This window comes from Manacus candei, unplaced genomic scaffold, assembly GCF_025592945.1.
Source record: "Manacus candei isolate 608988 ecotype Guabito, Panama unplaced genomic scaffold, ASM2559294v1 h1tg000014l, whole genome shotgun sequence".
Lineage (NCBI taxonomy): Eukaryota > Metazoa > Chordata > Aves > Passeriformes > Pipridae > Manacus > Manacus candei.
Window position 1 is genome coordinate 5,887,279 of NW_026138062.1, and position 27,353 is coordinate 5,914,631.

Sequence of the window (27,353 nt, forward strand, 5' to 3'; positions counted from 1 at the left end):
TTCTGTCCATGGATTCATGCATTTCCTTCTAACTTTTCACCAACATGGACATCCTCCAAGCTGTTTCCTAGAGAGAGGGGGAAAAAACCCAATTTCTTGTGATTGGTCTTCCAGATATGTAGACACTTTTAAGCTGTTTCAGTCAAGAAGTTACATACTGAATGGAAAAGTAATATATCATTTCCTTGTTTCACCTAATTTTAAGCCAAAAAGCATAGAAGCAAGTACACAGGTCCAGAAAGCCAAGTACAGATATAGTCCTTGCTCAAATAGACCTGACAGTGAATAATACATCAAGTTTCCTAATGTGGACTATAAAATTAATTCTGAATGGTACTCTTAAGAAAGGTGGAGGGTAAAAACACCTTCTGTGTGAAAGTTTTTGCCCTACAACAGGGCAAGGCTATATTCCCTATTTCAAAATGGGGTGGATTGTTCTGTGAGTTTCCTCATTTCCCACACCTCCTCCATAAGGAGGAGTCTCAAAGACATGTCTCAAAGACAAACCACCAGCTGTAGACAGAATTTTCAAATGGGGAATACACACAGACTGTTTCTGGATAGATTTGTAAGACTAAAAAGAAGTCTACATTCAATTCTATTGAAATATATCAAGTACCATAATTAAATTCCAGTTCTTCTAGCTAAACAAGAGATGTTTAATCATATCCATCCCACAAATACAGCATAAAATCTTAGTATAAATGCAAATATTAGAAGTTAGTACCATATTTAGATCAAGATTGGTGTTCACAGAAAGAACTTATTTTTCTTATTTGTTTTTCATAAATTAAGATGTTCTGAACTGAGTGAACTATAAACAGTGAAGTCATGCAGCCCTTCAAAAGACACCTGAATAAGAACACCTCACATTAACATTTGGAGATCAGGAAGAATACTCCTGTGTGTAAGTAAAACCTGAAATCCTACTCAGACATAAGGGATGCCTGTCTTTACTGAGGTAGCACGGAATGCAGATGAGAGTTTAAAACAATATAACAGATGGCAAACATCATAATGAAGATTTTATTGCCAGCTTCAAGTAGTTTTGGTCACAGAATATGCCATCAGAATCAGATTTAAAAGTGAAAAAACCAACTATATTGAAGTGGGTGAAGGAGCAGAAAGAGGAGGAAGGATGTTTGAGACTTGAGAGTGCAGTATAATGTCAGATTAGAGACACAGACTGATTTATTTATATGGAGATCACAACATAAAGCCTAATCCAAGCTGTTTTATCTCTATTGCATATTCTGAAGAAGAAAATAATAATCTACAGATTAAGTAGTTTGAGAAATAAAGCATTTTGGAGACTTCTGTCTTCAGATAGGATGAATATCAGATGAGATAAAAATCAAGAAGGGTTCATCTCTATATACCTAATCACAAGCCCACCCTTAATATTTCTACATATTTGAGCCCTGAACTAGGAGATCTCTGTCTATAGTAAAGAAACACCTGTGTGGCAATTTAAAATTAGCAAAGAAAGACAAACCAGTGATAGAGCACTTTGAAAATTGGTGACCTTGCTGAAAATCTTATGAGAATTTTGATAGATGGCATTGAGAACCTCAGAGGAGTGATACCAGGGTTAGCCCATCCTCACAGAGCTACATGAAAACAGATTCAAATCAATACATAGCTGATAAGTATTTGTTGTTATTACTGCTGCATTCTGCAGGAGTTTTTGAAAAGGTAATTCATTGTGACACATGAAAGAGTCCTGTGGGAGCTCCTGGGTTAGAGTAGAATAAAACTAGCAGATGAAGTGTCAAGACTTTATACTGCTGTTTATTTTATGCATTTAAAGTACACTATCCTTTCTAGTACCGTTTTTTCAAATAACTATTTTCAAATAACCAATTTACTGTATTTTAAAAGTACTTATGAAAGAGCAAACCAGTCAGCACAATTGTAGCACTTTGAAACATTGAATGTAATGTAGTGATTGACTGGTATGAAAACCAGATTTTTTCCAAAATATATTTAAGCACTAGTGTAATGCTAGGGCTATCACTTCTGATTCACAAATATCAAATCTGTTCATTGGCCTCCTGAAACCTAAGAGTTATCACCACACATTTCTCAGTCACCAGCACTAAATGAAATCAATTCTTACATCTCTAGCACTGAGTGTGGAAATAATTAATCTTTCGCTTCACACATAAAATTGGTATAATTTTATGTTGGCAGAAATAGATCCCCTCCCTTCCTCTCTGTTCCTTCCAAGTCTGAGTATCATACACGTGTTCAAAAGGCAATGACATGGCATCAAAAAAAGAACGCAGATGTCTCTTTAAATTTTACTTTTATATAGAGCAGTACACTAAAAAAGCTTATTAAGATCATTAATTTGTTGCAAACAGGATCATCTCATTGGTGAAAATGTCTGCAGTAGCTAAGAAAAAAAGAACTTGGGCTTTGCCTAGGACCTTCAGACTCTGTATAGACCTTCAGACTCTATATGGACCTTCAGACTCTAGTTTCACTATTATAGTGAAAATAGGTAGAAATCTCCCTTTCTTTCCTGACTGGTTATGAGACAAAGCAAAGTTGTCCAGAAGTAAAATATGCAAAAAGTTTTCTTGATAAGGAAAAATAATACTATCTGTATGTCTCCATAGAGAAGCTAATGCTTAGGATCCAACACACTGTGGTCAACCTATAGGTTTATCTGAAGTTCAGATATACTTTTCAAAGAGTACTAAGCAATATCACCAGAGTGAATCTAACTTTACAGTTTAAAAACAAGGAGTTTAGAGTCTGACTTAGCTTGAAATTGATAACAGTCACCTGAAGCTAAGAAAATTACATAAAATTCTAAATAAATTGCATAAATATATAACATACATTAAAAATATCAGCTTAAATTCTCATTATATTTTTTAAATTCTAATTTGTCACATAAAATCATAATCTTGAGAAGGTAATTTTGTCTACTTACTAAAATATATTTATTTTACTTTTTTTCACTTTCAATTTAACTTTAAATTCCCAAGGTCCTACTCATATGAGTAGAACTGAGTGATGCAAAAGAAGAATGTTTCAAGCAGCTGTTTAATTTATCTTAAACATACACTTCAGTGATTTCTGAAAAAAAATATTTTCTTGGTCTATATTGTAACAAAATTCTTACTAAATGGAATGTTTTAACAGTTCTCTTGGACAGTCCACATCTGATATCCCAGAACAAAGTAGGACTCTTTCTGGTATACATTCAAGACAACTTTAAGGTGAATTCCAAATAATAAATACATGCCAGCATAAAGCCACAAAATCACAACAGCTGGAAGGTACTAGTAACTCAAGATTTATACACAAGTCAAATATTGAACAGTATGGATTCATATTTTTGTTCTATTTTTAAGAAAATGTTCAAATGAAACACCATTACATGCAAGCTTCACTATGCCTAATACATAGCTTATAATTCTGGAAATTTATAAGACATGTAGTATAAAGAGAATATGAAGGCTAATTATAATTTTGACATTTTGAAAAGATTACACTAAATATATCAATATAAAGAAAATTCTAATGCAGTAGAAGAGGCTGAAATGAAATATACTCTTCTTGCAGTTCTTTTGTCATTTAATACTTTCTTAATAGCTCTAGTCATATTCTAAGACTATTTTACAGTCTTTCAATACCATAGAGTGTCATTATCAAATAGATATAATATACTCAGCATTCCAAAGAACATCTGGTTTTAAATATTTGATCCCTATCTTCTTTTTCAAAGTAAAATCTTCAAGGACACTCTCAGGAAGTAAGTATTCAAACTCTTTTGGAGATGTCTCAAAATCCCATCTGGAGAGCCTCTAGTAGGACTTGAAAATGTATAGACTAAGTATTCATTCAAGAAGATCAGAGGCTGATTCCAAACTGTCTTGCTAAGGCATGGCCTAGAATGCTCAGTCTCATTTTTTTCTGCTGTTCAAACAGAATTAGGCAACCATACACTACAGCTTCTCTACAGCCACATTTTTAAAATGCCCCTTCACTATCAAGTCAAGAAGGACCTGGGGTCTCATCCAAGCCTGAAAACATGCAGCATTCTCAAATTCAGTAAGTATAGATAAATTCAGGCACTTATACCAACCTTGACTTCTTACCTGTTAGTATTGAATTTTGCAATGCAAAATGCAAAATGCAGAAAAAAAATACAAAATGCAGAAATGCAATTTAATGATAATTGCATCTATTCTCACCTTCTCTTCCTATATTTCTACACTGGGAAGAAAAATAAGAGATGTAGAAAGACGCCCTGATTCGCAGAAGTAGTTCACTCACTTGTTTGCTCATGATTGGAGTTCCATTCCACTGAAGTGTACAATCAAATGAATTTTTTAAAGAAAATTGTTACAAATGTGTTTCAGAGAAAAAAAAAATAAAATTAAAAAAACCCCAGCCAAACAAACAAACAACAAAAAACAAAACAAAACACACCAAAACAAAACAGTAAGGAAAACAGAAAGATGTGTAAGAAGCAATACTGTCATTATTGTTGAGTTCTTTAGTACATTGTTTCCAATGGTTCTCTATGAAATGCAGCTACCATCACTAAACATCATATTTTGCCACATTTCCATCAAAAATTAGTACAATTTCTCTTTTTAACTGCCAAATCTCTTCTATTTTACAAGTAGTAACTCAAAGGGTCATGTCACTGTAACACCTATTATTTGGCTAAAATACTATGTTGAGTCCAGTCTATATTACGCCAAGTATGTTTTAACATGAGTTACAATGAAAGTGGTACTCATATTGATACCATGCTCACAGGAATCCTACCAGTGCAGGCCTGTTCCTGTAAATCTTGGAAACATTATGCAGACAACATTTCCACATCTTTTCCAAGATAATTCAGTGGCATGTATTAGTGAAAAATATGCTAATTTACTATTTAAATGCAAGAAGGAAAGAGAATCATGCACTTACAGTCTGTGATTTTCAGGATTCTTTTGAATTCTCCACTTCCAGATCCTCCGCAGCCATCTTCATCATCACAATCACCACTTATTTGTTCATCTACACCTCCACCACTGCCTGTTTGATGGAGATCCCATTTATCATATTTTGGAAATGATTCGCCCTGCAACAGCTGAAGACAAGATACAGTATGCAAGTTAGCAGTACATGTGGAGAGCTTCAGTGAGTACCCAAAATTTCATATATGTCTCTCTAGTAATTATCTGATTTGAAAAGGAAATTCCAGGGTCAACAGAATGAGAATTCTGATTTATTTTTTTCATTTTTTTTAACGTGGCTTACAGACAGATTTAGAAGAGTGGTATCTGGAGATATATAGTTTATTTTTAATTAAAAAAATATAAATTGACTGTGTCTTTATTAGTATAAAAGAAAATCAGGCACCAATTTCTGGTCCAGAGACCAACTGGAATGAATAGGTACATAGAATCATAGAATAGCTTGGTTTGGAAGAGACATCTAAAGGCCATCTAGTCCAACTTCCCCTGAAATGAAAAAGGACATCTTCAACTAGATCAGGTTGCTCAGAGCCCTGTCCAACCTGACCTTGACTATTTCCAGGGATGGGGCATCTATCACCTACCTGGGCAACCTGCTCTAGTGCCTCACCACCCTCATTATAAAAATCTTCTTCTTTATGTCTGGTCTAAATCAATCCTCCTTCAGCTTAAAATTGTTCTATCACAACAGACCCCACTACAAAGCTTGTGACCATCTTTCTTATAGGTACACTTAAAGCAGACAGAGAGCATCTGTGCTACAAAGCAGGTGGACCTAGACCTTTTAAAGACCCGTGTGGTGTCTACCGAGACTTAGGGTACATTTATTATTTTGTGTGAATTTTTCAGTTTGAAATGTCTGAAATAGTATAAGAGCTCTGCTGCAGCTCTGTATTGGTGAATCCAAAACATATTTGTGTGCTCTGCATGTGTCATATTGACATCTGGTGGAAGCTGAAGGAAAAAAAATGTGTTGGGACAATATGAAATGCGTGACCAAGCAGCAGCAGACCAAGCTAGCACAGTCAGAGGCAGGGCTAGCATGGAGAGAACTATTTCCAAATTACATCCAGACATTGTTTCAGCAGAATTAATAAAGTTGACTTAAAATAAAGCAAAGGGATAGGTGATACTGGCCTAAGCAGTGTAGGTGATTTGAATACAGTACTTGTTCTCTTGATCCTTTTTATTTATCACCATAGAAATGGCCATCGATGCCAGCATGGTCTATAAGACAACTGTTAGAGATCTCAAAGTTTAACACATTTCTCCATTCTTCGGGCAGTGCTGGGTAATCATCTGAATAATGTTAATGTCTCTCATTAATCAAATGTACAGCTGCTGTCATCCAGTTTTTAAATACTAGGTGGTAGGATTGTCATGCATACAAACATACCCAATATGCCCTCTTTGATATTCATCGATATTCAGTTCAGTTTATGTGTCAGATACATATAGACATCATAATCTCTAAAGAACCAGGTTCTTACAAATGTTAAGGATTCTTACAACTTTATCTCATCCAAAATATCAGTTTGTGGAGGCTTGTACATTACAATTGCTTCAATCTAGCAAGCTTTCTTTACACTGGCTTAAATTTCACTGGCGCAGATTCTTTAATTTAATAATGAGATAGTTCTTTCTCTTGAAAGTAACTACTAATTAGTCTGAAACAGACTCAGTTGTTTTATACCTTCAAAAGTGTGGTTGCTTTGTTGTTTAACAATATACTGGGTTCATATTTTCAACCAATATACTGAGTTTATTTACAGATTAAGGAGCTGCTTCCCAGACTAGTTGATCTGTTAAGTGCTGTATAGTGCCCAACAAAAAATATTCTAATGACTACTACAACTCATATAAATCTCAATAGTTTTATAAAAACCACTTGCCACACTGCGTAAGAGCAGTAGAAAGCCATTCACCATTGAATCAGCAGGACCAATTTATGCAGCACTTTTAATTCAAAGGTTTTATTAGGCATTTATATGTTACCTGAAAGACAAACTACCTAGCTAAGAGGAAAAGATGTTCCTTTGTATTGCTGCCCTGTTCCCTGCTCATTGTGTAATCCATGCCATACTTCTGCCAAAATAGTATTTATGAAAAAAAAACACAGACAGTTTAATGAACCACATTCAGTTAAACAGCACACTTTTCTTACTTTTTGCCCCTATTCAAATCATGACACATTTCTGAAGCAAGTTGTATGATAAGGTACTCTTTATCCCTGAGCTCTGTGGCATAAAGGTGGACAGGTACTTCAGTAAGACAGTATTTCAAACAAAAGTTGCTGCCAGTTTCCACAGTATACCATATACGCATATACACATTATTTCAGCCTGAAAACATGCATCCTCCTCTATACTCTGTATCTCAGTCTTAAAAATATATTGGCTTGATAAGATCTTATATTTTCCTGCTTCTTTAGATTTTAGCCCAACTTAATTATTTCTCTTTCCTCTCTTTTTTTCCCCTTTTTGTCTTACTGTGTATTATTGACTTAAAACTAGGAATCTGAAAACCCAGGTGATCCCACTATATTCTTTTAAGGGTAGACTTATAATTGAAAAAGCGCTCTTCAATTTTTTCCAAACTTTTTACTGTACTTGAAAAAGTAAAGATTAAAGAATTAACAAGATCATTTGTTATGTGTACTTTGTTATTCTCTTCAGTTTCCTTAATTGTACAAGAAGAAATATTGTCTCCATATAAGCTCAGAAATCTCAGTGCCGGTTCTCTACTAAGCAAGACTTGGATCTAATACAAATTCTTTATTAAATGTGTATAATTCAAGCTAGATTGGATTCACATTATAAATAAAGATAAAAGGCATTTAAAAGAATTATTCTGTTGTGCTGAGCTTTTTATACAGTTATGATTTAAGTGGAGAATAAGTACATGTTATAACTAGAGAATTTTGTATACAGTTAATGAGTCTTCCAACTGAATAAGGAGGGTTACTAGTTATGTACTATGTGCCTCCCCAAAAAGTACAATGAATGTTCTTCCCATTGTGTCACAGCCTAAAATAATCACTTTTCTTTTTAGGTGTCTCAAACTTTTTTTCCATTCTACCAAATTTTTGTCTCAAAAAACCCCAACCCAAAACCCCATGAGTTTGTTTACTCATACACTATTGTTTTCCAATTTCAATTAAAATAACAGCAAATAATGTTGGCAACCATGTTAGTTTGAATTATGTCAAGGATTAGTTCACTGGTATTGTAAAATTGTGATAGACAACAATATTCCAGATTTGCTGGATCTTTCTCTTAATTTTAATGAAAGTTTATTGAACTAAGATTTTTTTATCTAAAACATGTCTTCTGCCAATGGCATTTTATTGTCAGAGAAAATTAGTGTGCTACTACTATGGTACATGTGCACAAGTGAATGATTTGGGTGTAAGGTCCTCGGGAGTCTTCAGCTTAACCTACATAGCTGTGGGAAGTTTGGCCTTCCCCCTAGATCTTTTACTGCTCAATTGACTAAATACCCCTCAGCATTTTCACTAATGTCTTAGTGGAATGCTTTCTTTGACACAAACAGCAATTCTGAACCAGCTTATAATATCAAAAAATATCATTAATAAATTTTGTGAAATTTCATCTTTTAGAATGCAAATGTTTGCATTACAGAAGTTACATTGTTGTAATAAAGTACTTACAGGGATGACTCAGTACTATGTAACATTTTGGTAAGAAAATAAACTGCTTACAGCAACAACATCTATGAGGGTCCTTGAAGCTTCTCTGAAAATCTCAGAGTCTAAGCATAATTGGGAAAATTATCACTAAGGATGTACGGTTGTTATACAGTCCTATAGGGTCTGTATATCTTTCAAGATTATGTAAGACTTTTATTGATGATCTAGAAAGCATTATAAAAACCAAAATGGTAATGATCATTTTTTACTGCCACAAGAACTGGAGAACTACTAAATAACAAAGAGAAATGACAAAAACTGTCTAAGAAAATATCTTATCTGGCAAGGGAGGCAATCAAGTGAATTTTTAAACACATACTATAATAAAATACAGACAAATGTAAATTTGCAAGTCTAAATATTATATTGCATGCATATTAGAAGACAAAATATTCTGTTCTGTAAAATAATTGTGGGTGTCTAGGGTAGCCGGCAGACTATGAATTACTAAGAGCAGTGTTCTAGTCACAGATTTTAATGGGATATCTCTGGGGACAGAAATAGGAATACTAAGTCAGATTAGGGTTGTTATATTACTCCTAAATCCCATTCTCATTTCCTTTGTTCAAAAAGGACGGCACAGAAATGAGTTCTATTATACTGATTAAAATGGAACAAAAAAACCCTTTTCTTTTAACCAAGGAGCTCATCCTTCAGTGCATCCCAAAAAACCCGACCTCAAGAATTTATTTAACCAGCTTTATAAGCCTTGTAAGCATCTACATGACAAATACAACATAATGGATTTGGTAGGCCAAATCATATGAAAATAGCAAAAAAAAAAAATATTTTCTTTACACATTCCAAGTTAGTAATTTAAAAAATATGCAAGTTGTTCTATATCAAAATAATTTATCAATAATAAAGAATAATTATGAACAGTTAGGGTAAGGTTATTTTATGTATATATACATATATATATATATTCTGGATCAAACAGTTTTTGGTCTTAAAGCATGAATTAATCCAGGGGTTCAAGGGCAGGGTATGCATGTGGTTAAAGTAAACCAAAATGCCTCTCAAAAATGTATTAGTTCATATAAATAAATATGGTTTAAATGAGAAGACTGTATTCACTTTTATTTTCTTGTGCTTGCAGGAAGTTACAAGTGATTTAATCTCTGTTGTTTATCTCGGCAAGTAGCTAAATATCAGATAGCCATTCGCTCACTCTCCCTCAGTGAGATGAGGGAGAGAATCAGAAAAATGGTAAAACTCAGGGGTTGAGATAAAAACAGTGTAATTGGACATGAAAGGAAAGGAAAATAATAAGGATAAAACAATGTGCAAAACAAGCAATGCAAAATGCAATTTCTCACCACTCATTGGCTGATGACCCAACCAATGGACCACCAGTTCTTGGTCAGCTCTCCCAAGATTATATTCTGAGCATGATTTTGTATGATATGGGATGTCTCTTGGGTCAGTTGGGGTCAGCTGTCCCAGCTGTGTTCCCTCCCAACTCCTTGTGCACCTCTAGCCTGCTTGCTGGCAGGGTGGTATGAGAAGACGAAAAGTCCTTAACAGAGTAAGCATTGCTCAGCAACAATTGAAATGTTACTGTGTTATCAACATTATTCTCACCCTAAACCTAAACCACAGCACAATACCAGCTACTAGGAAGAAAAATAACTCTAGCCCCGCTGAAACAAGGACAAGGGATCATCATGAATGATGAACACTGAAAGGCAAGGATGTTTATGTTTACACTATTGAAGTCGATGTGATACAAAAATCTAGTATCCTATTTACTTATTCTACACATCATATACCTTCAAGGGAAACACTGATTTCCTATGAATTTTATTTTATTCTATTTCAATAAAAATATCTTGATACTCTATTACCTTCAATATGAACTAAGCTCAGTCATAGTATTTCCGGTCTTTCATTTCATCACAGCATAAAATTTCCTTGTGAGGGGAAGAGGAGGAGCAGACACTGATCTCTTCTCTGTGGTGACCAGTGAAAGGACCCAAGTGAATGGCCTGAAGTTGTGTCAGGGAAGGTTTAGGTTGGATATTAGACAAAGATTCTTCACCCAGAGGGTAGTTGGGTGCTGGAGTAGGCTCCCCAGGGAAGTGGTCGCAGCACCAAGCCTGACAAAGTTCAAGAAGCATTTGGATTATACTCTTGGGCACATGGCATGACTCTTGGGGATGGTCCTGTGCAGGGTTAAATGTTGGACTTGATGATCCTTGTGGGTCCCTTCCAACCCAGTATATTCTGTGATTCTGTGATTCATGTGTGCACCAGAGGTACTTCTTGAGGGAATCTCAAAGGAGCCCAGCAGTGAATTCAATTTACCTAATCAAATCAAATCCAGAAGAATTATTTCTAGGAACTCTTTTAAAATGCGAGGAAGAAACAATCCTAATTTTTTTCCCTCCTCTTAGCATTACATACCTGAATACTTAAAAGTACTGCATTTCTTTTTGGTGATCTCATTAAAAAACTACTCTTACATCTGTAGCCAGAATATCCTACAGGGTTTCATTTTCTTAACAAAAATGAACTTTCTACATTAGAAGTCCAGTTTATATTGGATATTGGTATTAAAGATCACTAGTATTACAACTCTCGTAGTCCCTCACGATAGTGCCCTATGGGGATTTTTTGAATAAAAAGCTGTAGCTTTGTGTGAGGTACATCAGCTCCTTTCTTACTTTTTATTTTTTCAATGAAATTTTAAAAGAGAGAATGAAATTTCTTATCAGCTATACCTTTATATCTTTGGGATGATACACAAAATAAAAGCAATACTTGTACTGCTATGTCAAACCCACTGTTTTCTGCCTCAGATCCAGGGCAACAACTCTGTTTCTAGTCTGAAAACTCTTCCATAAAATCACCAATTAAACAGCAACCTGAAATTTTGATGGAACTAACACAATGCCAGCACTGCACAACACAGTTCTAACCTTTGTGTTTTCTTGATATACCTTTACCAGCTCGGGATCAAAACAGTTGCTACCTGAATAGTAGAAATAAGAATTAACTCAACTTATCTTTCAGCAAGAAAAAAAGAATTCAAACTTAGTATAACTTTATAAAAGTAGTACACCCCCAGAAAGATTTGAAAGCAAGTTAAATACAAAAAGAAAATAGAAGAGATCCTTTACTTTTGCATTAGCCATTGCTCTACAGATAATAAAAGTGAGAAATGGTCGCTCATACTTAAAAAATTGAAACATTAAAAGCACATTTCCCTGTTCAGCAGCTGAACATGTACTTTTTCCTTAGATCAGAGCATTTTAAATTGATCTAGAATATGATATGGCAGTAGACACCTATAAAATTTAACACAGAACTCAATTACTATGAAAAAAATCCTTCAGTATTCATTTATCTCATAATGGGTCATAACAATGTTGTCTATAGCACAGTTTTTGTGGGGAGATTCTCTATGCAAAAATACTGTCATGTCCTATCTCTCCTGCCCCCCTCCCTACCACTAATACAAAAGAAGTTATGCAGAAACTTAACTAATGTAACCAATAAGCAGGAATCTCCTTACCTTGGTGAGATCAAGTATCACTTACTTGATATAGGTATACCTCCAGTCCTTATCTGTGACTTTGTCTGGCCCAATGAGTTTGCCCCAAAACACATCACAGCAAAAAAATACATACAGAATCTTCTGCATCATCTACCAAGTTTTTCTTAAGGTCCAATATACCTTCTTTACATTATCAGAATATAATCTTCAGATAGAATGCCAGTATAAACTCTTGCACACCATTTATGCCCCACTTAAGCCTTACCCCAAAAAGTTTCCAGTTGCTGACATTTTGTGCTAGCTAGTGAATTCTCAGTAAGGGTAAAGCATGGCCTTCCTGTCACACATTTTGCCCCTTGTCCCCATTCTTGAGTTGTCATTTATTTTCATGATTTCTGCATACTATATATTCGTGTAGTAAGGCTGCTTTGCATAAATTGAGACTTATCATGTATGAAGGGCTGTATTTTTAAATCCTCTTTGCCTCCAAACTATTCTTAAAATAGTTCCCATTGCCTAATCTTGTCAAAATGCATCATGCCTGTTTTTCAAAATCTGGAAGAGAATTAAGGTATCCTTGAAGTTTGAAAGTGGTGGAGGAGGGGACGCTTACATTACTTGAGAACAGGTTTCTTGATGCATAAAGAAGTGGGCCATTTACAAAAAGAGTCTTCTCAGAAAGATTTGATAGAACAATTCTTTAGATCCCATTGGGTCTTGTATATGTGATAAGATTATAACTTTTCTCAGAAAAGCTAGCTTCAAGTTCAAGTAGCTGCCTATGCTATTTCTCTGCAGCATTACTTATTCAGATGCAATCAAATACCATGGAGAATATTATAAAATAGAAGAAGCCTTTTTGAAATTTCTGAGAAACCCTGGCTCATCCATTTTGCAGCTGTAATATGTGTGCAATAGTCTAATTATAGTAATTCTAATCTATACAGACTATGTTATTAAATGTGACATATATTTTAATTGTTGACAGATGGCTTTGAATTGTGTATAAATATTTATAAAGTCACATGTATTCCTATAGCTAGCACACACAAAAATTCCAGGTATACTAGTCTGTCTTTCTGAGTCCTTTTAAATGCACATGCAAACTCAGGATTTCCATTATAATAACTATTCTATTGTTTGGGTTATCTGAAGACATAAAGAGACCATTTTCTTTTTAAAGTGAAATGAATATTGCATAGATTACAGACTATTTTGATTACTTTGGAAATCATAGTCCTTTTTCATCAGTACATTGTATTGTGTTAGCCCATGTTCTCACAGTTATTAAATATTGCCATTGTGCTGTTTATTCATAATCACCATCTTCAATCATCACCTGCGTAGGAGATATCAATAGAAACCTTTAAATCTTCAAGAATGGTGCAGAAAAACAGGATCAATCCAGCAATACCATCCACTGACATGTGAATCTAATGCATATGTTCATCTTATTTAGAACTTAGAAATCTTCATTTAAATCTCATACAGTGAAAAAGTTGGTTATTAACAAAACACCCAAAACAACCAGAAAATAGGTAACATTTACCAAAAATGCCACATAGGAAATACATTTCCCGGGCTTTTAAAAAATATCCTAGGACAGGCTTAAACTAATGAATAAGTGAAGACTGACAGATCACACTAGTCACAAAAACTGCTTATGTATTTTCTCAGCTATTAGGGTGGGAGTCACTTCATGTGGCTTTAGAAATCTAAATTTAGGCATATGTCTGTGCAGAAAGATGGGAAAGTCCAGTGGGTAATTCATCTCAGCTTAAAGTTTTCTGAAAGATGTTTATTGAAGTCAAAAGTCAGATTCTTTGATGATATGCTGTTTTACAAAAAAACCCCAAACCGACCAACCAACCAAACAAAAACAAAAACAAAAAAGCCCCATCAACCGTGTAGGTTTACTCTTTTTTTTCACTGTAGGACTTGTCTATTAAACTGCAGGATACTTAAGTGGTAATAGTCACCTTTTAGAGTCACTAGACCATTTGTAGTCAATGGAAAGAAACAAGCATCTTCAAAAGTCTGATCTCATCCTAAAATAAACGATGTAAGAATGCATGGACATATGCATTACTGATTTTGGAAGGGTCTTATCTGACGCTACATATTCCAAAGAGGGTTGGGTTTTTTCCCCCCTGAATTCTTGCACAAAAAGCTTATTCTGGCAAAAACTACCCTCCTGCAGAAAATGAAGAAAGGAGGCAACCATTTAAAAGAACAAAGTGAAAATGAGAAACCTTAGCACTTAACTTCAAAAACTGAAACCATGAAGTTATAGTCCTTTCAAGAGAGCGTGATAATTTCTTCCTTGAAAGTCTGGTGAAGGGATAAATAAAAAAGGAAGGAAGGAAGGAAGGAGGGAAGGAAGGAAGGAAGGAAAGAAGGAAGGAAGGAGGGAAGGAGGGAAGGAAAGAAAATGTGTCAACCACTTGATGTCATTCTTCCTACTCTCTGAAAGGTAAAAATATTTTTAAAGTTCTGAGAGTAAATTGTATGCTATTTGTTATATTAATTTTCCTTAGAATTAATACAATTTTTATGGCAAGTTTTATGCATTTCTTTAGCACACTTAGCTTTCAATTCTTTTTCGTGTGTCAGAAATATTTCACACAAACAACAACAGATGTTGCCAACAACATCAGAAAGAGATGTGTCAGAATTCTAAAGCTTTCATGAAATATAAAAAATCTTATATTCCTCTCACATGAGCCATATTTCTTGTATTAATTTTTTTTCTCATATAGACCATCTAATTGGGGAAATACTGAAATCTCCTATTTGATGCAGTTATACATTTTTCATTTTATTAGAAGCAGGAATTTCTATCACTAATAACTTTAATACAAATTTTTAAAAACCATTGTTAAAGTAAAGAATAAATATAATATACTTTTTTTAAGGCACTTGGGATGTTTTTCACTTGGGATGTTTTTCAATTAATCATAATCCAATTACATATGTACATGTCCTAGCTGCTCTGGAGATAATATATGACAGATGGAATCTGAATTTTGTTTCAAATGCTAGTAGAATTTATATATTGCACTTAACTTGACAAGGATTTCATTACTGTAATGTGTTCATTTCTGCATGGTTTTGTAATGTAAATTTATGTAGAAATGGGAATCACAAAGAGATCAAGTATTAATGCCAAAAAGTATAGAATACATTTGGTAAAATATGAGTCAAAATATATAGAAATGTTAAGTCTGAAGTTAATTTTCTAGAGTTTAGTGCTCCCATTTCTCTTTATATCTTTTTAAAAATTGAATGTGTACTAAATTACAATCGTAGAATTTGTTCAAGTCAGGACTTTTACATACAATCAATTGGATACACACAGTATAAATGGCAGTAAAATACAGTTGTATTTATAAAACCAATATTAACGGAGCTTCAATCTATAACACATAATAAAATTTGATTTTTTGTTTTACTGTAGTGTTCTTTTATATCCAGGGCTGGGCTATACTGCTGTGTAATTGCAAAGAAAACAAAACAGTTCTAACGTGAGCTGATATAGTATAGTGCAATACTGGGGCCTACCAGCAGCTGTGCTCCAGCTTGGGAGAAAAGATACCCCACTAATCATAGAATCATAGAATGGTTTGGAAAGGGACTTTACAGATCAGTTATATCCAATCCCCCTGTCACCTTCCACCAGAGCAGGTTTCTCAGGACCTCATCCAACCTTGAACACTTCCAGGGATGGGGCATCCGCTCCAAGAGGTACATGTCCCCAAGAGGCAAAGATTATTAGTACAAGCACAGCCTTAGGGAAGAAGATATGGCTCAGCAATCAAGAATTTCTGTGTCTCACTGTTTCTTAAAATTCTGCCAACAGAAGAACAGATATCACTCATTTTCTTTCATATAAGAACTAAATTATTTAGGTTTTCATGCAAAAAATGAGTGACTTGGACTGAAACCTGTACCCTGCCCACTGTGAGTCATGCCCTTATTTCCTTCTATTATCCTAATTTTTATACTATAGTCTAGTTTCATTAAGGAAGAACAAAGGCATGTTCTCAAGCTATTCTTACAAAAAATGTATCAGTGAAGAATGAATTCTTAATATTTTATGGCCCAAAGTGCTAAAGAGAAATCAGAGATTCGTAACCTCTTAGTTAAAAATCTGAAAGTTATAATCATTGAAGAAAAAAGTTCTTCCTTCTCAAAGATCCTGTAGCTTTGATCTAGAGGCACTCTCTTTGGAATAAACTGAACTAGGATTTCTCAACTGGTACTTTACCCATCATACTATTATTTGAAGGGAAAGAAGGGAAAGAGCAGCAGTTTCTTTTCTTAGGTCAATGTTAAAAGACTATACCATTTAGCATAAGTGATTAAATGATCATCTCCACCATTATGAAGGAGAACACAGACACAATGATTGAAGGGAAACCAAAACAAGCCAGATAGAGATGGATGCCTGTCCCAGCCATCCCAGAAAACTCTCAGTCCGTGGGCTGGGGGATTATCTGTCTTCTGGACTCAGTGGGGAAGGATCTCCACAGATGACTTCACGTGCTGAAGGGGTTACTTCCTAGGAAATGTGAGACAAATGAGGATACAGGGAAAGAGTATTTAGAGATTGTACAAAGCTTAATATGGGTTGCTTGGAGGTAAAACCAAAGATGGGGCGAGACCAAGGGGTTATGAGAAGGAACAAGCAAGGGAAAATAAAGGGATAAAGGGATGAAAAGGGCCAATCATCTGTAAATAGTGTCTCATCTGTACACTTGTCTGGCTGTGTTCTGCATACGACCTGCACAGCCTGCCCTGTCTTCTCATTCAACTCCATCTCTCACTACCATTTAGGATAAGAGACTGAAGTGTATAATGTTCTGAGTGTCAGCTGCTGATGTGGGGATGATTGGCCACGCAGGTCCATCTCTCCGTGATGATAGCAACTGGAGGGACTGGAGTGCATTGCTATTCTGTGATTTTTATTGAGCAATTGGTAGTCTGGACTAGCTCAAGAGTCAGGTAAGAGGTCTGGGAGCCAGGTAGTGAAGCACACATAAATATGGGCTGAGTGCTGGAAAGATCAGAGGGTCTGTGATTTGGCCAGTGGAGGGACCAGGAGGCCACGTGCATGTTGATCTCAGTGTGTGAGGCCACTAGAGAACAGAGGATCCAAGATGGCTGGGTAGATGATGAGTGTCTAAGGGTAGTTGCTGAAAGGATCCCTAGTCTGTGTGTCTGGAGATATGGTGGTAGCCCTTCAGGGCGGGGCACCTTCACAAATGCAAAAAGTTTCATTTTTGAGAAATAAGGAAGTTTAAAGTCTCAACAAGGCCTAGGTGCTTCTGAGACAGAGTGAATAGGGGAAACAAATTTTTATTTAGTTTCTCACCTTCTGGTTTACTTTTTTTTTTAAGGTGAGGGGAGGTCAGTCCTTTAGGAAAGATGAAAAGGATCCTGAAGAATGGCTGTGATCACAGCAGGTATGTCTGTCTGGTCAGTAGGTTGTGCAAGTTCTACATTCTGTTAGAGCCCTGCGTATATCAGTGAATATAAGATGGTAGTACAAAGTCAACATAAGAAAAAATGGCTATTTCTTGTGAGGAACATTACCTTTTTCTTGGCTTGACCTTCATTCCACAGATCAATTACTTACAATGCTTGATGTTGAGATTCAAATTGAAAGTATTTTTCCCTTTTTTTCCCCCAGTAAGCAAGAGCTTAAGGCCTGAACCTCAAGACAACATGTATATACAAAACTGTATTTCTGAAGAGTTAACAAACTGTAAACAAGTCTGTCATATATCAATGTCTGTGTGTTGGCTAGCCCCTCACATGCTTCAATATATGTCTGTTGTTTTAAACTAGTTTTGTTATAAACAATCACTCTTGTACTATAGCATAAACGAATGCTATAGTTCTAAAAGCTTCTTTTTCTTCCTTTAGAACATACTCTCATCACCATTGTCTTCCTATTTCATAAGCAAAATCTAGACTATGCACTATTTGATACATATCACTATATCAACATAAATTAGGGTCACTATCTGGCCAAGTAAGAAATATAATTAATAATTTATTTGGTAAATTATTTTGAGAAGACCCATTACCTTACTAATTAAAATATAAATGTTGGCAGAGTAGACTACATATAGTACACAGCTCCCAAGGACACATTTTGCTTCAGCCCACATTTTGGCCTTACTTATGTGAAATTAACCTTTTCATAGTTCTTTTTAACCTGAAACAATCATAGATTGCATAGTTTGTTAATGTAAATTTTCTGATTTTTGTCCCTGACTTTCAAAAAAAGGCACAATTTGGAAGGAATTAGTTTTACCATATTAGTTTTACCATATTCTGTTGTATTTAAACAAAAAGCCTTTCCTCTCCAATCTGTACTCACAGAAGATGATGAGGATACACATAGTAAAATGTACAAAAAAAATTGTTCAAATACTCAGCTCCAACAAAGTAATCAGAAATATGGCAAAGCATGCTGCTTGCAGTAGTTCACCATATTTTGAGGTACAATTTATTCTTGTGTAATAAAACCCATATGCTTTCACACTCTTCTATTATTTCAGTCACTGTCTCTTTTACCAGATCATTTTTGTCTGATTCACAGTTTGCAAGTAGCATTAAGTCAGGACTGTCAAAATGAGGGCCAGCTATTACAGCAGACATATTTTCTATCAACACAATTCAGAGAAATAAATGACCTAAGAGAACAAAATTTCACCTATATAGTTTAGACAGTGGGGTCTCATTTTATGATTTCAATTATTTAGTTTAGTTATTACAGTTTTAAGTGTTTTGTGGTAATCAGAAGAAACTGATTAGACATAAAACTATAAGACATTCATTTTGAAACGCTTAATTACATTGCAAATGTTGATATTAACAGATCACATAGCAGTTTGTTTTGTTGCTTCAATGATTGCTAGAGAGTACTCTAAAAGCAGTAACAAATGCCCACTAATATCTTCAGAGTCTGCAGTAGATGTAAACAATTAAAGGAAGGACACAAATTATGTACATTTATTTTCAAGCACAAGAGATAGAGAAAGGACCACTACTTACATCCACAACATTGCAGAGTGATGTCAGAACCAATTTTTTCAGTAAGAACAATAAAATATTCCCAGATATGGACAAATTAACAGAAATGGGTCTAGCACATTAGCTCAATATCCTCCTGGTAATCCTCATCATTCAAAACAAAACTGAAGAAAACACTAAGTAAACAGAAAAAAATCCAAACAGCAGCCAAATACACCAAGTTCTTTCAATGGAGAGAGTACTGCTTCTAGGGCAAATGCAGTCCAACATCCGAAAAAGCATATATTTTAATTTTATTCTGTTATTTCTAGGCAACTATATAGGTTTAAAGTACCACCAATTTGCTTTGGTATTATCTCTGTGGCAAATTACTATCATGCTACTCAGATTTTTCTTCCGTCAACATGAAAATTATAAGAATGAAGCCAAACATATCAGTGTGACATGCTACTGGAAGAAAACATACAGAGAAGTTTACCTTACCTCTTGCAAATTCTCCTTTAACATACTGTGTTTATTTCAGGAGTCTGATTTAAAAAAACAGGATAAAAAACAGCTGGCTGCATTCCTGCCATGCACTTTCATAGTTCATAGACTTCCAAACCACAAATGAAACACCCTAACATCAAAGAATTCTTAGTTTACAGCAAAAATCTTTAACTTCGTATCTGAACAATATAGCATAATCTCATTTTTCCTGAAAGTGACTGCTGGTCTCTTGAAAGTCTTTATGCAAAACAATCAGCATGCCAAAAGATTCCACAACAAAACAAAACACAAAAACAAAACTGAAAGAAAAACAAACAAAATAAGTACAGACTAATTTAACTCTTCCAAGAAACCACAGGAAACTATTAAAGACTTCAGCTTACCTCAGAGCCACAGTATTTTCTCTGCTTTAAATGCAGGGAGTGGAAATTAATTATTACATTTTTGTATGAGACAAAAGTAGATAGTATAGGCAGTGACAACATACATAGAATGCTATGAAAAGTTAGTATTTGAATACTAATACTAAGCAATTATACTATTTGATATTCTAAATATAAAGGAAAACTCACCACATATTAACAAAGCTGAATTTTAGCTGTATCAATGGTATATTAAGTAGTCTACACACTGAGGACTCATTTTAGTGCTGGTACAGATAATAAGCAGAACTCTTTCAAAGACTGCCACGGTAACTATGAAATGCATTTTGCTAAATCCCAATAAAACCTGAATAATTTCTATGGTATAACAAAAAAATGCTTGGAAGACTGGGAATTAGGTGTTGTCTTAATGTTTAATTCTCTTATGAGTTTAGGAATTTTCTCCCAAATTAGGGTCTTGCAAGGATTTACTCATGCAATTTACTCATTTTCTGAAGACTCCATGCAAAGATGTACACACCATTTAATAAATAAGTTGTGGCCATTGCTTGGTTCTCAGCCATAATCATCCCTACTTTCCCCAGTATGCTACTTTTAGGACATTATCTTCCAGACTGTATCATCTGGCAAGGGTCACGACTTCCAAAGAGGATATTAATATTTAAACTGTAGTTGATCTAATGTGAGCATTTAAGTTGTGTCTGTGCAATTTCCTAGTGTGGATACAGCTATCCAATCTAGTAGGTTAATACTTCATGTATCAACATGAATCCTGTATTATAAAACCAGTAATGACAAACAGATGACTGAGATGGTCAGTAATTACCACACACCTATTGAAATCCAGGATTAGACTGCCCAGTTTCCAATCTCAAATTCACAGAAAAGTGGTAAATTTGAATAGCAACTCTACTGTAAATTTTTATACTCTTTATTGCAATACTTAGCCTCATTGAGGCTCTATTCCTAAAAAAATATTAAAAGCAAAAGGCTTAATACAGAGCTTTTTGAAATCAATCAGAAGACTTTATGTGGTTACAGAGGCTTGTGAATCAAACTCCCAAAGTGTGAAACAGGAATAGTCCAGCACAGGGAAAGTTTTAAGAGAATAATTGTTTTAAACCTATCCTCTATAAAAGCAAATGAACGATTTACTATGCAGAACTCAGACTAGCAGGGATAGTCAGAAATGAAAATCAATAGTAGAGGAATCACCAAGAGAAATACATTATATTAAAAATGTGCAGCAACCTCCTTGGAGAAAATTTGAAAATTGAGTTATGTGAAAATTTTTATGTAAAACATGAGGAAATATCAGAGAAAGCTAGTATTTCCTTTTTCACTTTCACATAAGTTTTTCACTTTCAAATTATTTGTTTGAGCTCTAGGTAAGCCACAGCACAACTGAGTTTTGAATTCATGATTCATATTGCACTCAGTGAAATACTTTCTAATCAGCCATTATTGCCTGTAGGCATGAAGCCAAAGAAATCATCAGAGTAGAATGTACTTATTTATTCATTTCTATCAGAGAAGCTAATGCCAGGACCTTTAAACCATCTGCTTCACTTAAGGAAAAAGTATGGACAACTGGTGATGTTACTACTGAAAAAAGCATTTAGAGGAGAAACATATGTTCCAATGGCAGTTTTCCTCTGGAACGCAGAAGGAAAGCGGCAAGCAGCATATGAGAGCAAGCTCTACAGCTACTGTTCCACAGTTCTGCATACTCTGAATTGCCTTCCAAGACATAAAGGTTTTTCTTCATGTCTGCTGGTACTCAGGGGGGCAAAGGGGACAGAAAAAAACCCCACTGTAAGCAACCGAATCATCTCATGATGTATACACAGTTCAAAATGAACACACGAGGATTGATATATTGATCGCTCACTCCAACACATTCTGGATAAACACCCCAGAAACTGATCTGGCAAATAACATTACAGTTTAGTGCAGATACAAATTTTAAACTCAACTTCTGTCTGTGCTACTTTTACTATTTCCTGGTTTATCCACACTTTGGGAATCTCCAGTTAAAGAGATTGTATAAGACCCAAGGCATTAGTAGAGGGCACAGGTTGTTTGTCAAGACAGATAGAATTGTTTTCTTCCCCATTTTGAACTGACTCTTTCTGAAGTCGGTATCACGTGGGCAACTTGTGTGTAATAGCTTGCCTTGCCAGCATCTCAGCTGCAACTCTTTCCCTTCCTGCCTTATATGACTAAAAAGAAACTTCACTTGAGTTTGAGATGAATCCTATCTTTTCACAGGGCACATGAAACGGCAAACAGAGACAGAATCTGACATGGAAAAGAAACTGACTGAAAAATTATCTGAGAGAGAGATATGTCTATGACCTTGGCAGTGCTCATTAAATGAGGACAAAAAACCAAACCCTCACCAAACCCTCCTGTGACCTTCATATTGCTTTAAGCAAGCTCTGACCCTAAGGCATAACAATTCTTTCATGGGAGTTTTTTAACTTCCGTGTCCAGAATAACATGAGGAAGCTGTGCCACCCCATCAGATAGTGGGTTTCATGCATGAAAAAGCAAATATGTATGGCAACTTTCCCAGTCATGCCAGGTAACTATGTGGTGGTACCTGGTGGTACCTGCCGAGGCATTGCTGAAGGTCCACAGAGATCCAGAGCAAAATGTAGGTGAATAGCAGAACTACCTAAACAAAATGCTCCCTACAGTGAAGGGATCTGGAACTATGTATTGGAAAAAGACAGTTTTTTACATATGTAAATAATACATTCATAGAAGTGGCATTTACATGTATATTTATTGTGTTCAACAGTCCTCACAGACAGCATCGATTATAAATCCATGAGTACAAGATTAGTCATTGAGAGGTCATCCTTGTGAAATGAACAGGGTTTGGTCTTCATTAGGCAGGACATTCCTAGTTGTACATACATGACATATTGTGGCATATGTTGTGGATTTTTAATACTAAAGAGTATCTTTAAACTTCTCAGTTTCTATAGATTATCAATAGTTTGTGTAAATAACATAGCTGTTATCTTTTATTTAGGAAAACTGGCCTGAGATAACTGCATGCACTGTTAGGATTTACATATGACATCAGAATTGCCTTATCGTTTATTGTACTCAGTAGGCATCGTACGAAGTGCCTAAGAAAAAACATCCTTTAGAAAGGATTTCTGAAGGAAAATGTAATCAGAATTCTAGCTGTAACAAGTCTTTGAAAACTGCTAAGGCATATGATCCTTTCAAAATTAAATCTCTAAGTGCAATGAAAATTAATTGGGAGTGTATACTCATGCCAGAAATATAAAGCTAGAAACATGTATCTGTAGAAGTAACAGGTGCGAGGCTGAAATGGGCAGCATGTCTATATCAAAAGGGACAGATGGGAATGTATCTTCTAAGGGTTCTAATACAACTACTGGGAATTCTGGCAGAATACAAAAGGATCACATTCTCCCTAAAGGGCACCTCCTATTGCTGCTGTAAGAGATAGAGTACTGAACTCAATGGACCACTAATTTAAATGGAAAGGACCTCTCTGGTGTTCTTAATCATTTGACACTGAAAGACTTAACATAACAGGATACCCTTTACATAAGATTAATTAATAGTGTATCAGTTTATGGTGAAGGAAAAAAATAGAAGAAACTTTAAAGGGAGAGGAACTGCTGTAATCTAGGGCTAGAATAAAGATGATGCTATATTTTAATATTTTAAAGTTTTCAGTGTAGCTAGTCTATTTCTGACTAACATCACATTCTGGTTTTTAGCCTGGGGATACAAACAGGCTTGCTATACTGCGTTTTTCCAAATACATATAGTATTTGATGACACAGATATCATTGTGTATAAGCACCTTTCTGAGCTTCAGAAGGAAGGAAAGAATGAAGGAAGGAAGGGAAGGAAGGAGGGAGGGAGAAAAAAGAAAGAAAACAAAGAAAGAAAGAAAGAAAGAAAAAGAAAGAGAAAGAAAGAAGGAAAGAAGGAACGAAGAAGGAAACAAAGAAAGAAGAAAAGAAAGAAAGAAAAATAAAGAAAGAGAAAGAAAGAAAGGAAGGAAGGAAGGAAGGAAGGAAGGAAGAAAGAAAGAGAAAAGTAAAAAACCCCACCCATCTTTTCCTAAAACAACAAAAATGAGTGGTATTCCATATTCCACAAGCAAGCTTCCATTGCCTTTAATGATGCATAATGGGGCCCTCAGTCATAGAAAGACAGCCACATTTCTGTGTAGCACCAAGAACCCATTTACACTGATGAAAGAAATAGCCACCTAAAACTGAAAGTTTTTGTGCATAATAGCTTTTTATGAAAAAGATATATGACCCAATTTCATTTTGACAGAAATCACGCAGTGAAATGGCCATCTAAGGTAAAATGTTTCCATTAAAATTCATTTGTGCTGTGAGCTTTAATTCTTAATATAACTTGGGGCATACAGAATTTAGGCACAAATGCAGTTGCTAGTAACTCATGCAGAATTTAGCACAAAAGTTGTACTTACAGGTAGAGTCCTTAACTTAGAGAAAGAAATTGACTGCCATGACATTTGCTGCAGTTACAACATGACTGAAAGGTAAAATCCTACTCTCCTTCCAGGCAGAAAAGGGAACAAGTCCAGAAGAAAACAGTCTCTCGGTAGGGTTTTTTAAATGGTTTGATTTTAAGCAGGTTTCATAGATATTTGCATCAAAGTCAATGAGACAATTCAAGTCCTTGTAGGATGAAATAAGCCTGTTGAACACTCTGTACCAATGAAAAATCAGTTAGAACAATGAGTAGACTAAATATTTTGAACCTTATTCTCAGTAAGTGTAAATTCCTATTATCGCCTGAGTTTATTTTAACTCCACAGATTTACAGCAATTGAAGAAATAGGGGAACATAAAATATTTAAATGCAACTTCCTGAAAGAAGTGCAACCGTTTAATCATTATTTTCTCTCTAACAAAGTGGAAAGATAATTTTGAAAGTTATTAATAAGGCCATGGTTACATGGCTATTTGTGACAATATTCCATTCATTTATAGCATATAAGGTAAATATCCTACTAAAAATGAGCTAATAGATTCTGTAAATTTCATAATATAGTAAGATCAAGAAAAACAGCTAAGCTATTCTCAAATGGCTTATAGTCATCTTATAGTTTTTCTCAGAGACTCAAAGACATTAAAGATGCTAAAATACCAAAATCAAATAAAAGGGATTTGAAAATGACATTATTTAAGCATTGAAATAAATTGTGTGCAGAGCCATACTAAGAATACAATCTATTCTGAATTTCTTTCTTTCTTATATTCTGATTAAACATATGAACTGGCCTCTACTGACATTTTAAAATCCTAGTTTTAGAGTCATGTCATGCTTTAAATAATTCCACTTTGAAATAATTGATTCATGAGCAGTTTATCTGATTTACTTCACTACCTTCTAGATAACTATGAAAGGACAGAAATGTTTTGTATCACAAGCTCTGCTACTGGGTCTTTTACCAAGACTGGATTACCTTATGCATTGGACCTGTAGTGGCTATCGGTAATGACACCCCTGTAAATTACCTTAATAAATGAATTTAACATTTATCTTTCAATGATCACTAATTTTTAGACTACAGGTAAAGAAAAGTGTTTCTGGATTTGTGTTAGCTGTTTCAGTTCCCTCTCAGGTATCATGAACACGCACTTTAAACAGTCTCATTTGGTGTGATCAAATACAGGAATGCAAGCAAGATCCTCATTAATGGTTTCCCATCATGATATAACAAAACAAAAAAAACACAAACAAATAAACAAAAAAGGGAATCTGTCTCATATTCTGCATTTCAGCATTCAAATTGAAAGAAAATCTGACATCAGTTTAAGATGAATATAGGAAAAACAGAATCAAGAACTGTAACTCAGAGAAAACAATACTTTATGCATTCAAAACATTAAAGAACCACATATAACTGAGCATCTTGCTGGCATCAAGGTAAACATACTAGAATTATGCAACCAGTGATCTAACCAGGAAAAGCATGCTGCACCCATGAAAGTTCCCTCCTGGAAAGTTCAAGAACAAACTTGTTTTCGAAGTTGCTTTATTAAATGTCCCTGTTAGTATCTGCTGTAACAGAATGGTAGCAGCTTTTAAATCCAGGTAGTGAAAGAAAAAAAGACAGGACAAAGTGCTGCCATTACAGTTATGAAAGTATTCTCTTTAAAAGTAGGCATTATGTAAAATTTTATATGAGCTGATAGAAGGTATGCAAAAAATTTTGAGTTAGATCCCTTCATATTAAAACTAAGTACCACAATCACTGCAAATATTATCTTGATCAAGTGTGGTTTGCATGCTGAGCTAACTGTTGTGGGTTTAGGTTTGCTCTTTAGTTTTTCTTTTTAATCTGAAAAGAAGAAGAGCAGCAACTGGGAAAAAAACCATTTTTTGTTGACTCCTCTACCTACAGACTGCGAGCAGTAGAATAAGTAAAAAAATGAGGCCAGAGATGAATGTAAAAGGTACAGATATGGCAACATATCGCTCAATGCTGCCCAAAAAGGGAACCAAGCAATCAGAAGCTGGAGGTGAAGAAAGTAACATGGAAGTTAAACAAAGAGGAACTATCTTGCAAAAATCATGAGACATGAAGGATTTACACTTCACCTGTGAGGTTTCAAAACGTCAGTAACTCTGTCTCAAATCATGCAGAAGAATGTCCACTAAGGGGATGTAGCCAGTGGTGAGGCAGCTACAATTCAATGTAGGGAATGGAGAGACACAGATACCATCTTGTGATACCACTGACCAGACAATGTAGAAATGACACATAGGAAGCTGGGTCTGAGCCATCTTGTCAGATTCCCTGCTTGGCCATTTGCTGAGGAGGAGCCCTGGGTGGCTCCAGGGACCTGGGCATCTGTTGGTACCATTTCGAACAGATTGCCAAGGAGATCCCCCCCTTGATCAGGGGGATCAAGGAAAGCCGAGGACTGCCACTCATCCCTAGCCCATTTATGGAAAGCACACACTTCTGACATCAAAGAACAGAGAAGTAATCTCTGTGAAATGAAGTGTTAAGCACTGGTGTATGCTCTGAGGCATGTCTTCCACTTGAAACTCCTGGAGCAACAACTAATGAGAATAAGCAGTGACAGAAACCACCGACAAAATTATGATTATTGAATGACAACTACTTCAGAAAGTATTCTAACTGTTTCAAATACTTATTAATACACATATTTTTAAAGAATAAAGGTTAT

General features: G+C 35.1%; 1 protein-coding gene across 1 annotated transcript in view; it reads right to left on the bottom strand.

The window, feature by feature from the left end:
- Positions 1–4,011: 4,011 nt before the first annotated feature.
- Positions 4,012–27,353, bottom strand: part of GPC5 (glypican 5) — a 314,065-nt gene continuing 290,723 nt past the window's right edge. The window contains exons 7-8 of the mRNA XM_051780908.1: positions 4,942–5,104; positions 4,012–4,040 (exon numbers count right to left, since the gene is read on the bottom strand). Coding sequence (XP_051636868.1) covers positions 4,012–4,040; positions 4,942–5,104 — 192 coding nt within the window. The remainder of the gene's footprint in view (positions 4,041–4,941; positions 5,105–27,353) is intronic.